The 13,586-nt window shown below is 40.6% G+C and overlaps 1 protein-coding gene across 9 annotated transcripts in view; it reads left to right on the forward strand.

Annotated features, from left to right (window-relative positions):
• chl1a (cell adhesion molecule L1-like a) overlaps positions 1-13,168 on the forward strand; it is a 55,400-nt gene extending 42,232 nt beyond the window's left edge. For 3 of the 9 annotated variants that reach the window (XM_019350042.2, XM_025901501.1, XM_019350041.2), the window contains exons 24-30: positions 4,173-4,211; positions 4,664-4,726; positions 5,176-5,289; positions 5,572-5,733; positions 6,060-6,236; positions 7,178-7,250; positions 12,132-13,168. In XM_019350042.2, coding sequence (XP_019205587.1) covers positions 4,173-4,211; positions 4,664-4,726; positions 5,176-5,289; positions 5,572-5,733; positions 6,060-6,236; positions 7,178-7,250; positions 12,132-12,345 — 842 coding nt within the window. In that variant the 3' untranslated portion in view covers positions 12,346-13,168. Of the gene's footprint in view, positions 1-4,172; positions 4,212-4,663; positions 4,727-5,175; positions 5,290-5,533; positions 5,734-6,059; positions 6,237-7,177; positions 7,251-12,131 lie in introns of those variants that run through there. The other 6 variants (XM_019350043.2, XM_025901502.1, XM_019350044.2 and 3 more) reach the window with 6 other exon arrangements.
• Positions 13,169-13,586: the final 418 nt, after the last annotated feature.

Here is a 13,586-nt window from a genome sequence, read left to right on the forward strand (position 1 = left end):
GCGCTTTACACATTCAGTCATTCACACACATGGGTGGATGACTGAATCGCGACTCAAGAGTTGACAGTTCGTCTTATAATTGGAAGGTTGCCGGTTCGAGCCCCGGCTCCGACAGTTTCAGTCGTTGTGTCCTTGGGCAAGACACTTCACCTGTTGCCTACTGGTGGTGGCCAGAGGGCCCGGTGGTGCCAATGTCCGGCAGCCTCGCCTCTGTCAGTGCGCCCCAGGGCGGCTGTGGCTACAATGTAGCTTGCCATCACCACTGTGTGAATTTAAATCTAGTTATGCTAAATATTGGCTGTGCTCTAAACCAAATCTGGCTGAGAATACATGAAATGTGCAAACTGCAGCTACACTACAGGATCAGATTGTGGCTCCATAGACAATGCTTCTTTAATCAGTTTATTGATTAAAGTTTATTTTTCCCCCTATATTAACAGCATGAAAAAAGAGCATATAGACGTGGCTGAACAGGTTGCATAATTGGCACTGAATATCAACATCCACCTTTACCCAGCTGCCCAATGACTCTCGGCCAGTAACCTTTAATTGCTTACCCAGTCTACACAGTCTCTTTTCCAGGGTCCAGGACATTTCACCAAAGTATTGCCCCCCACAGCTGTAGCAGCCACTGCAGCCCCTTAAATATCCTAATATCTCTGCCATTACAATATACAATGTGAGAAATCAAACGTAAAGCTGAAGTGAACAGTACAGCAGCGAAATGTCAAAGACCCTGGTGAAGACATGAATAAACACAAGACACTAATAATATCAATGCTAGCTTGCCAGTTAGTTTCTCTGAAACCCAGACCAAATCCAGTGTCAAAGATCTTGTAATAATACATTTGGTGAGGAAAAAGTACACATGTTATCATGTGGCATCTGTTGTTTCATAGATGCCACATGTTTCATTTAAAATCCACTGTGGTGCTGTCATTATTAAATTTACTAAAAGAAACAATGCTAACCTTCACAGTCTTGAAAGTGTGTGAGGGCTCTTCCTTTAGAAAATGAGGTCCTCTGTCCTCTTCCTTTGTGTAGGGCTCTGGTCAAAGAAGTCAAAAACAAAACCAAAACACTTTTTAAACAGTGTTCATGAAACATGTAGACAGCTCCAAATTCACAGCTTTTTGATACATAATTCCATCAATATATGATTATCATTGGAGATTTTGAATCAGGCTTATCAGGACATTCAAGTAGAATATGATATCCAACCTACCACCAATATACATAGATTCTGTAAAAGTTACCACACTAAATGTCCAGTTGTGAAATATGATGACAGACTTTACTTATCAGCTTTCTTTCAATGAGTTCATCAGTTGAACTGGATAACCTAAAACTTAAACAAAGGATTAGATTTCGCAGTTGAACACTTACATCATCTCCGAAGCATTTTATGAGCCTAGTCAGCCCTCCTATGCCGCTCTTGATTTTGTACAGCTCCACGAACCTCTCCATAATGGTCAAGCACAGCAAAAAGGAACCCTTTCAGGTCAACAGATGTAAGACGGGCAAATTCTGCTTCAACCTGAGCAATAGAAGAAGAGGGGTGGAGAGTACAGGCAGAATAAAAAAAAAGATTCTTTGAGACCCAAATTTAAGCAAACAGTCATCTGAGGCCCATTAGAGAAAACACAAACACACAAAAGCAAACAAACAAAAAGATGCACTTTACCTGCCGTTCAGCGAACAAGGAAGTTCAGAGAACAATAAGCTCTGTCTTGAAATCTTTTAAAGTAGAATGATTGTGAAAATGACTTATGTGATGTAAAACTTTAGTAAACGTGCGATTAAAAGAACACTGAGTAAAAGGACAAGTAACAATTTCCTTATTCCTCAGATGTTTACCTTGATGAGCAATACTGTTTTAGTCCAACTGCCTCATTAAAGTTACACAATAGGCTTTTTACATTAAAGCCAGCAAGTCCATTACATACTCCCTTTTTAGATCTGAAATACTGTGCACATTCTGTGTATATGTAGTGGACAGCAATTTACCCAAAAGAGTGCAAAGTTTGCAAGTCCACCTCATTTAAATGACAAAGACAGATGTGATCATCTAGACCTGTGAAAATAAATTAATGACAAACTTGCAGTTATGGATGTTATTACAACCACAAGAACCTAAACAGTCTGCTCCATTGCTTTTGTTAATGAATCACTTGTTGGTAACAGGTCTGAATATTTAGTTTATGCCACCTGCATGTGATCATCAATAGTGCCATATTACTTCTTAAGAAGTACCCTGACACTACAATCTTTATATCATTTGTTCTACAGAGCTATTAAGTTACAATATAATCTGTGGTGTTTCCAGTATGACAAAATGCACAAATTGTAACTTACCATTTGACTCCACTGACAAAAATAAATCCCCAGCATCAAGTTTGGCTTCACAGACCTAAAATAAGTAAAATAAAAATATATGTTATAATTATATTGTTTTCGCCATTTATTCATGTTTGCTAATTTTCTGACATATAAACAATGTTAGTTTTGTTACAATACAGAGAATGCAGTTTAATTAAAAGGTAAATTATGCAAAAAAAAAAAACTTCTGCAGTATACCATGCCAAAAATCAGTGTCTCTGATGCCAATTATTTTATCACTACAGCTCTTTTAGTATGGAAACTCACACAAACTAGTCATACTGATCACAAGAGTTCAAAAATAAGTCAAAATAGTGAGCTGTTGTTAAGCATAAAGCATTTCAGGGTAACAAATAACTGCACAATAGAATTAAAGCAAAAACTAAACACACTGGAGGACTATCTGATAAAAACTAATATAATGCTGGTTTGTAGACCATATTTTGTCTCAGTCCTCAGTGCACTCTTGCAGCTTAGCATGCAGCAGTTAATAACAACTTAAGTGATTACATAGGGGTAAACAGATGACAACAAGCATCCGAGTCCTGCCAAAAGTTCTTTTTGAACCCAGTCAGTTATTGGAAATATTGCCAAAATGAACTTCCACCAAAATACAACAGCCTGTGAACTTGAAAGAAATTTACAAGTACAGAGACAATATGAAATAAGCTTTATTAATTAGCTGAGTTAGCTTGCTAATATCGCAACAGTGGTTGAGTGCACAACCTTAAAGCTAGCGGCACAATACTTGTGATTTGGTCAGTGCCACATTAAACCCATAAAAAAGGCCATATGTCAGTTTATTAGGTCAAGTTTGGTCATGACACACAAGCTGGACCTTGTCGGCTAAAGTTACATTAGCTAAAGCAAACATTTCGTAAAAGAGAAAAACACACATCATGCCATAAATTCAAAACATGTTCCAACTTTTGTAGCTCTCTTTCCTTATAGTTATAACCAATGTTACTCACCTTGAAAGCATATTCCAAAGAAGACGATTAGAAAACGTCCAAGTAAAGTGAGCATGTCGTTAACCGCCAATTCCCCATGATGCACCTCGGTAGCAGTCACGTGAGGCAGTTTTGAATCCTGCTGTGCTCAACTTACCCGCATTGTCAAGTTCACATAAGTTGCTGATTTAGCTGGACATGAGTTTTCAAGTTAGCTTTTTTTGGTGTAATTGGGACGTTTTTAACTTGTAATTCTATGTTATAACAACAACTTCAGTCATCTATCGTCAAACTGATATAGAATAATATGTTGAAATAACAAACATCTAGAATTACATTTTACAGTGTGGTGATTATCAAAATCATTTTTTGTATGTTTGTATGTTCAAGGTATTTGTTCAAAATGATGAATCAGAGAAGCCAGTTCAAATTTAGGCAAGAAACAGGAATTCAGTCAATTTTTAAAAACTAAAACTTTTTAGACAGATTTAAAATATATTTGTGTTTTCTTGTTTTTATTTGCTATATATGCATGTATCATCACTAGAATAAGGTTATTAGTAGTTTTCCGTAGTTAACTGTCAGAACAAAACTAGATGTTTACGTTTGGTTGCACAGTGCCCTCTAGTGGTGCAGATGTCAACCAGACTTCAAATCCAAAGCAGCACTTGATGCAGCTACACACACAGAGCTTGTATGTGTTTGTGAGAATGCACTTTTGTTCTCCGGTGGCCCTGCAAATGTGTCAGCATGTGTTTGTGTGCCTGGTCTATAAACCTTAAAGCAGGATTTTCATAAACATGTAATCTTCTGCTTCTTCGATTTCTTTTTATCCCTCTGAAGATTTGTCCCAGACTCCAGCTGTGGCCCCTGCTCAGAGCAGTATGTATCACCGCCTGCAGCTGGTGTAGCTAGCCAACATAGAAGTGGTGGTAGAGACAGACGAGGTTGTAGGCGTGTTGGTGTAGCAAGTAGCTTTCCATAGCCTCAGCAAAAACATGTCCTTTATAGTTATCCAAATATAATTTTGGTGAGTCCTGTATACCACTTCGGGAGAGACAGAAAGACATTTCTTTGTGCAAATCACTTGTCGGAAAGTGACAGTTGTGGTTTAAATTTGCAAGTCAGATTTATTGTTCAATGCCTGCTGCAGTTACAGGGTGTCTACCGCGGTATAAGTTGCGCTGTGCTTGTGCAGTTACTGCCATTAATGCAGTTTTCCCAGTCGCTCTAACAAATTCCGCCTTTATGTAGTCTCGCTTGTTGCACAATATATTAGACTTGACAGCTTTTGTAGAAGGAATCTAACATCTGAGGTTTCTCTTTCATTCCAGGCTACAACTGCTCTCTCTCTGTTCCCAGCTCTATCTCAGGCAATTCTACTCATCCTCCTTTAGGTATATAGCTCACACTCACACATGCGCAGCCAATATTAAGCCTGTGAGCTCGTCTTGATGTACTTGAACTTTCAAGTAACAATAGTATTCGAGGCATGGAGTTGTTTCAATCTGCTCTGATATCTACTCGTGGTGGTGGGGGGTGTGCCACGAAATGCCAGCTTTATTTAACGTAGAGGGAAGACTAGATGTCACTCCTGCCCACGATCTATATATCTACCCTTTATGAGCCCAAATCCAACTCCACTCAATTAAGTCTGGGACCGGGAATTGCCTTTTGAACTGTCTTTTTGAAGGGTTTCTGCTAGACGCACTGTTCTCAAGCTGCAGGGGATCCTATTTGCCTCTGCTAATCCTCTTTTCCTGCCTTCTCTCTCCTTTTCTCTCTGCCTGTCTGCGTTTTCCTTTCCTCCTTATTTTCTTCCCCCTATTTCTTCTTTCTTTATCAGTTCCAGCCCTGTTGAACATAAGCTCTTACGTGAGTGACACCTTTGCCAAAATCAGCTGGACTGCCAGAGAAGAGCAGCGGAGCTTGCAGCTTTATGTGGCTTATATGAATAACCGTAAGCTACTTTTCCTGTCCCCGCCTTGCTAAACATTGATAGGAATTTAAGGTTGTATCATGTTTAGGTACACCTAGGGATGTTTTACATTAACACCTAAAAATATAGCGTAAGCCTCCGTGGTTGCTTCAATCCCTTCCCTTTAAAAATGGATTCAGATGTGTTTAAGTTATATTTAGTGTAACCATAATACTGGAGAACCATTTATTAGTCGCCAACAGCACATCCTCTTCTGCTAATACAGACTTGCTGCTTGTGCACTTCCTGTGCTTGGCTGTGTAGGTGATGGGAACTGGCGGATTTCAGAGGCTGTAAACGCTTCTCAAAGTTTCCACATAATTGACGGGCTCGAACCGAAGACGGTGTACACTGTGCGCCTCATGGCTAAGAGGCTGCTCGATAACGCTAGTATTTTCGAAGACGTTATCGAGACACGCACCAAAGGTGAGAGAAGCAAAGACTGTCAGCGTCAGTAGATTTTAGTGATAACAACACCAGCATATCATTATCAAACCGACTGAGTGAGTGACTGACTGTGCTGAACGTGTGAATTTATTCATTTTTTTCTTCTTGAATCCTTGCACATTTGCTTTTGTCTTCTTCCCGTCTAACATCTGAGTAAAGAGTCAGTGTGACATCAAACCTGAGCTCATCCCATTTTTTTTTTTCAGTCAAAGATCAAGTTGTTTAAGAGTGCTGGAGTGGTTGGGACCACCTAATAGACCCGGTGTGTACAGCTGGTTCTTGAGCTCTCTTTCACTTGTTTTCAGATCCTGAAAGTCTGAAGGGCAGCTTTTCAACCCACGGCTGGATGATTGGGACCATGTGCGCTGTGGCATTGCTCACCCTTGTTGTGGTCATTGCCTGCTTTCTGCGGAAAAACAAAGGTGGCAAGTATGCAGGTACGCCATCGCCACAGCGACAAGAAAAGCTCGCCATGGAAAAAGGTCAGTTAGTCTTTAGCCAGGGTTGAGTCCCTTAAGTCATTTTGAGCTAAAATTGACTACTACCAATTTATCAGGATTATGCTTTTGGGCCTCAACCCTGAGCTCAAACCTGTTTATGCATGTGGGTCACCTTTGCACGGCAGCTAATAATTGGTACGGCCGTGTTAGTTTTCTTAGTGCCGCTGATTTCATACTTGTCAAGACAGACAAGCGGGAATCAGCCGCCTTTGTTGCACCCCTCTCCACTGCTCACCTGAGGAGACCTTCCGAGCTCTTCCATCTCACTATTGTGCTGCCATGTATCAGAGTCAAATTCAGTCTCACAATGGGCCTGCCTGCAAAGTGTCTGTTCACTCTGTTTCTTTCCTCTCAGCCTTCATGCTTCCCCATCTTCTGCCCACTCCACTTCTTTGCCTGCTGTAGCTTTGACATAAAGCCCTGAATTTTTCATCAGCTCCTTTGGATTCCCCCCTTTTGCCCATCCAGTTCTTTTCAAGGAACCCCTCTTTTGGCTTTCTGAAACGCAACTGGTCTTTTCAAAGTGTTGTTTGCACAAAGAGCTGACATCCAGCACTTTGTGCTAGACACGCAGAAGAGAGGGTTTCCATGTAAAGACTTAATGTAATGTTTACACAGATTTAGCTCTTCTCAGATGGTTTTGGTCATGACTTCTCAATTTCTAATCTTACAGTGTTGAGATTGCGTATCGCTAAGTGGATCTTTTAAGCTTAGATATGTTCAGTTTTGACATTTCTGCAGTTTCCAGAAATACTGCTGTTTGAGTTATTTTCCCTTTGTAGGATGGTAAAGACAAGATCTTCTAAAATAAATCTGAATCTGGAGACTTATGGATGCACACACGAGTAAAATATGATTGCATCTTTGTGTGAAAGTGCTGCACTAACAATGGTGCTAAAGTGCCTGTCTTGCCATCTCGGCAGTGAAAGAAAAGGAAGATCCCCACTCTGACACGGCGTCACAGAAAATGAATGATGACACCTTCTGTGACTACAGGTGAGCTATACCCCTTTTCTGTACGCTGCAGTGCCAAAGATTGATGAGAAATATCTATTTTTTATTATCTCAAAAATCACTATGCTGTAGTCAAATTAATATGATGGGCATATGTTAAATGTTTTCTGGCTGAAAAATACATTGTTGTCATGTATCACTGTGGTGTCTTTCCCTCCCACCCTAAAAGCAAACCGCACATTCATGAGCTTTACCAGGATGAACCTAGAAGCCAGTGTTCTCGTCATTTAATGGGCTAGGTAATCACACGGTGTAGTTAAAAGTAGTGGTTAACACACAGCACAAGCTTTGTTCCCTTTTAGTTGGAATTATGTTCTTTCACTCCTGATGACGTGCATGTGTCTGTTCTGCAAAGTGCTTAAGTCACGTAGTTGCTTTAGGCATCAGTAGGCCATTTGTGTGCTAGTCTGTGTATGCTTTTATATATATATTAATTTTTTTTTTGAATATTTGTGCACTGCTTGCCTCCTTTTGTGTGTGTTTGAGTGTTTTATTGGTGTTTTTTTAAACTTGCTGTCATTCTATGTAACACAACTTACTGCGTATATTTCTTTGAGATAAATGCTGCAATTTTTAGTCAAAAGGTCTAAATATTAAAATTATTCCATAGACTTCTAATTTCCATAGTTTTTGCCCTCCCTTACCTGAGAATTTCTGAAAATTCTCAGGTGAAAACTGAACAAACACCCTTGACTACAGCTGGAGCAGGCTGGAGGTATCAACAAACCTCGAAACTCATTTGTTTACTTGGCATTTGCACGGCTTCACAATCCAGCGGAGAAAAGATTTATAGACATGATCAGTCTTTAAAAGATGTTTTTCAGACAACAGCTCTGATACCAGCTATTTAAACTGTTTTTTTGTAAATCTAGACTACAATTAAACTGTGATTTCACTGCAGTCTCACACTGCTGACATGAGCCGGTGTTACTGACGAAGTTCTCCTTTCAAACACAGTTGTGCTGTGTAAAAAGTTAGTGAAGGACTCGCCGTACTGTTTCCCTTAGAAAGAGGAAGCTCGTTTAGTTTGCAAGTCTTGTTCTCTTTCATGTTTCTTGTTTTTACAAAAAAAAAAGTTTTAATTTCAGTTTAGCTTTAAGTCTTAGACCCACTAATAGTTCTTCCTGTTAAAAGGGAGTTCTTCCTTCCCACTGTTGCCAAGTGCTTGCTTATATGTATATATAAAATAGTTTAGCAAACTTTCACATGGAAAGATGTCTTTAGGGATAATAAAGGTTATTGAAACATTACTAGTTCCTGTCTGTAGTGCCTCAGCTTACTTGGGAACTTAATAGATGCAGATTTACTTAAATAGTTTTAAGTAGTTTTAAAAAAGAGGAAGCTCCTACTGCACACGCACAGATTCTGGATACACGATAATTGCTGATGGAAAATATCTTACATTCTGTGAGGCAGGAATAAACTAAGAATGACAAACGGTTGAAAAACCAGCCCTTTGAGCCCAAGCAGGCAGCTGTTGTACTTTATAATAGCTGTTGAATTTCCATTGTTTGCATTGTTTAGCTGCTACGGTGATAATTTTGGGGAATTGAGCGAATCCTATTTTGCTTGACAGCATTGCGGCAACTGTGTGACAATGGTGTGTTTGTTTGTGCAGAAAGCACCTAAAATAGCCTCTTCTGCCTGCTTTGATTCTTCTCGTCATCGTATTATTCAGAACATGATTACTCACAATTGTGTGGTTGCTGCCAATTGCGTTCCTGTGCTTCTTGCCAAGACTGTAATTCTGTTAAACAGGAAAGAATGCATTGTCCAGTGTCCATGACCCTGTTTTTATATTACGGACCGCAGTTACTTAGTGGCGCAGATTTGCTTGATGTCGCAATAGTGATAAAAAGTGCCAACGGGAGTGAAAAGTGTTGCAGGCAATCTACTAAATGAACAGATGCAGTCGGTTCATTTCAGTAATGAAAACAAATTAGCAAGAGACGGGTAAATTAGCAGGTCAAAAATGAGCGGACCTGATGAAAGAGCGAGAAATCGACTAAGAAAAAACGGCATCCATGCGTTTCCTGAGAAAGCGTTCTGGAGCAAGGGGAAACGCCTGTGGGGTCTCCGAGGCTGTGGCAGCTGTTTGCTTGATAAATCCAATCGCTCAGTCGGAGTGTAAGATTTATCCAGAGTAGGCATCCCTGTTTTTTTTTTGTGCATGCCGTGTGAGGCTGCAGCTATTTATTAAAGTCAAATCAAGGAATCTTACTCTCAGCCAACTGAGAGCACAGCTCCAAATAATCACGGTGAAGTGGTAGAGGACAGAGCCAAAGCTTTGGCACGGCACTCACAGCTTTGGACCATCCACCAGTCCTATTTATATGCTCATTCTCCTAACTTCTTCCACTGACTTTCCAAATAAATCAACACTCTTAGCAGCAACTATCACAGTCAAATCAGCAGCCAGCTAAGACATGGTGCAACGTGCAGTAAACTGCTAGCCACAAACTTTAATAAATCACATTTGTGTGATTCATTTATATGCTCTCCTCCCCAGATTTTGTACTCTGAAAGAGAAACGCCTCCAAATACGTACACAATGAGGCCAGGAAAGAAATAACTGTGTCCACACCCGCTGAGTGACTCATTTCTAGTAGTTTCGCACCGGCGACTGTATTATGCATTAATTGGCTCAATATAGGTTACATGTATTAATTTAGGGCTGCACGCTTAAAAAAAGAAAAGAAAAAACTGTCAGCAGTGGCTACGATTGTGCATAGGTGCTGCAATGACTTCCAGGCATCCTTTTGGTAAAGTACTATTTTCTGCAAGGTTGACGAAATGGTACAGAAAGTCTTAAGAATGTGCCCAAGTTTTTTTTTCTTTTTTTTCCACATGTGAAGAAAGAACTGGCAAAAAAAGGAAAATGCTGTGATATTGAATTACTTTCTGACAAACTTTATTTCGGAGCTCGCAGGGCAGGAGAAACCCTGGTGTTTGTTTGTGAGCCAGTGCAGATGCTTTGCTGCAACTATCTGTTTAGAATGCTTCTCATGGTTGGTTTCATGAGTCTGTTCTGACTACTGTCCCCCCAGAGTGCCCTTAGCCTTACTATGATGTTGTTTTCCTGGCTTTAGAGCTGGATTCAGGGCTCTGTAGTGCCCTTTGAATCTCTAAAGGCAATAGACCACCCACCGGTATGCCACGTGTCTGGGGAGCTGACAAGTGGTAATTATGCTTCAGATGATTTCTCTTTGTAGACAGCCCTCTATTGCTTTGCCCCTCTGTCCACTGCAAGAACAGCAGGTGTCATGGCTGGAGCAGGCCGTTAGCCAAGCGTGTGATGCAATTTTTTCCTCAGCCAGTTTATGTTTTTCTTTTTCTTTTTTTTTCCTTCCTAGCCTGGTGAAAGCTCTCATGTTCTCATACTGCTCATATTTTTATGTGCAATTTGGGAGAAGGCAGCAGATGCAGGGAAGTTATTTCTCCAGACACCTTTAAACTAGAATACAAACAACTTCAGCTTCACGATCGGGGAAAATACACCTTGTACCTGAAGTTTCGCCGCCCCCACTCCATCCAACCCCACCAAACCAAGTCAACATAGGTCAATGGGAAGACAAATTTAATTACCTTCTGCCCCCCCTCCCTTTTCCACCTGTAGCTTTTGAGTGAGCTGGGGCTCAAAAGCACTCAGCCCCATTTTATCATGGCATTCAAAGTCACTGTGGGCGGGCTGCAGCGGCGGTGGCATTCCACTGCTCTTAGATAACAGCCACTTATCTGCAGCGCTCTAGAGTCGTCAGAGAAAGAAGGTTTGATAAGAGCTGAAATGTGGACCTTATGTGGCTTGCATTGTAAACGGCCTCATGAAAGAGATAAGATTGGTTATTAAAAAAATCCCTGTGAAGGAGAGCCATTTTATAATCTCAGCTTTAACCGGGTCTCTGCGCTGAAATCCTGCTCAAAATGTTGAGCTTTTGTTTGACACAGGTGTCAACTGCAATATGCCTCAAATGGCGCTATCATGCATGTGCCACCTGAGCGTTTGTGAACGCAGACGCTCTATGTTATGAATACAAAGAGAGAGAGAGCGGGGGCGCTCGAGAGAGGGATAGAGGTGTTGCCAAACACTGATCGTTTAGGGAATTTGAAAAGAAAGACAGGGAGGAAAAATATCCTCAGTGCTTTGAGGTGACCCCCACGTCTTGTAGCAAGACACCTGCAAGTTGGCCAGTCGCCCGGCCTTAAATTGGCATCTAATCTCCTCAGCCGGAGTGTGGGCCCATGGGAATACTACGAATGACAGGCTGTTTGTCTGGGATTGCATATGCCCCACCTCCACTCCTCTCTTCCTTCTCCCTTTCTCAATCTCAGCCTTTACCCTCCACTCCGCCCTCCACCCCACTACACACACACACACACACACACACCTCCCACTCGGCTTCTTTCTGACTGCTCTCTGGCAATTTCCATTGCTGGCTCTAAAGAGATTTGAAATTGCCTTCGGTCCTGAAGCCCTGGCAATTAGCAATTAGTGAAGTGATTGTAGCAACCCGTTCCTGCCTCCCTTGTGCTCCCTTTCCTGCTGTGCAGCCGCTGGATCCACCCCTGCCTACTGCCTCTAGTGATGTATTGAAACCATAAGAACTTGCTTTATGAGCCCGTGTTTCTCTTAGCAAGTATTTGGCAGTCTATATGTGCTGATTATTCTCTGTTTGCTGGTGTTTGTGTGTGTAGCTTTTAATTTCGTATGAAATACGTAATGTGCAGTGTGCTCGCGTCAAAGAGGGCCTCTTAAGGCGACATGTTTTGCGCTCAAAACATCTGTTTGATGTGCTATACCATGAGTTTATTTTACCCACTGCACTGCTGACCTCAGCCATCCTTCTCTCTTCTTCTTAATGACAGCGACAGCGATGAAAAGCCACTAAAGAGCGGTAGCCTGTGTTCCCTGAAAGGAGATGATGCAGCTGGGGACAGTGTCAGCAGATACACCCTGGGCGACTATGCAGACGGTGGAAGAGAGTTCAATGAGGACGGCTCATTTATTGGGGAGTACTCTGGACACAGGCATAGAGGCTCTGTTAGCGAGCCCAACGGACCCAGTCTTGTGAACGTATAAAAGCTGAGCTTCAACTGAACTGACTTCTACTTGAGATCCTTTCAGGATACTTTTTCATCCAGATTTCCAACATTGAGTAAAGCTCAAACAGCCAAATAAGGAAAAGTGACTCAAGCAAAAAGTTTAAAAGCGGGTAGAAGTTTTGCCCACAGCCTTTAATGGAAAGAAAAAAGGGGGTAAAGTGTGTTTTTGTACATCCTGTATGAAAAGTGATTAATGTAAGATTTTAAAGTTTGATAATTTTATTAATGATGAAGTGTTTTTAGCCTTTCAGCCACAGTTTTACATCTACATTGTTTATTTTTTTTGTTTTTTACTGTAACAAAGGCATAAGATAAGTCATTTTCCACAAAGTAAGTGTGCATTTAAACATCAAAACATTTTTTTTTTACACAGCAGATGAAACTAACACATACAGTAGATATGCTTATGTGTTTGCAGCACGTTTACATATTCATGCCATATAGTACAACACAGTGTCGTATTTATTGAAGACAGAATCACTCTTATGATTACAATACTGTTCTTTTACTGTACATTTTGGTTTGTTAATATGCAAATGTCAAAGTCGATCATTTGTAATTTTTTTATAATCAAAATGTTGATGTTCTTTTTGTGTCAATATATCAAACGTGTGTTTTCTTGCTTTTATATATCAAACAGACAAATGTTTCAGCAGCATTTATTAGTTTTTAGAAAGAGGGATGAGTTATCTTCTTGCATTTGCAGTGGAGCGCAATCATGAAGTCAAAAAAAAAGGTGTCACCCCAAGCCCTCAGCACTCACAAGTACAACAATTTGTCATAAACCTATTTGTAACTTTTTTGGACTTTTTCAGTTATGTGCCTTAAATATCCAGGATGAATCACTCTACATCCTCGAACAATTATCGGGAAGCAAGACTTTTTTTTCCTGTCAAATTCTTAATGTCAGGTTATTCTCTTCTTTTTCCACTTGGTGCAATGACTCATCAGCATCAGTTCATTTTTGGCAACTTAAAAAAATCCCGTTGAAGTTGAAGAGAGATGTCCTCTTATTGGACGAGGGATGGAAATGCATCACAAAAACCCATTCTTTGTGAAATTTCGTTCACAAAGCAACACTGAAAAATGATACACTCACAGCTGAATTAAGCTCGACTTTATGAAAGGTCAAACACACTGTAAATCCCCAAAATATTTTTCCCGTTATCTCTGCAGCACATGCTGCAAATCGTCACATGCATTATGCATGTTGCTAAA

The sequence above is a fragment of the Oreochromis niloticus genome, linkage group LG20 (assembly GCF_001858045.2).
Source record: "Oreochromis niloticus isolate F11D_XX linkage group LG20, O_niloticus_UMD_NMBU, whole genome shotgun sequence".
Lineage (NCBI taxonomy): Eukaryota > Metazoa > Chordata > Actinopteri > Cichliformes > Cichlidae > Oreochromis > Oreochromis niloticus.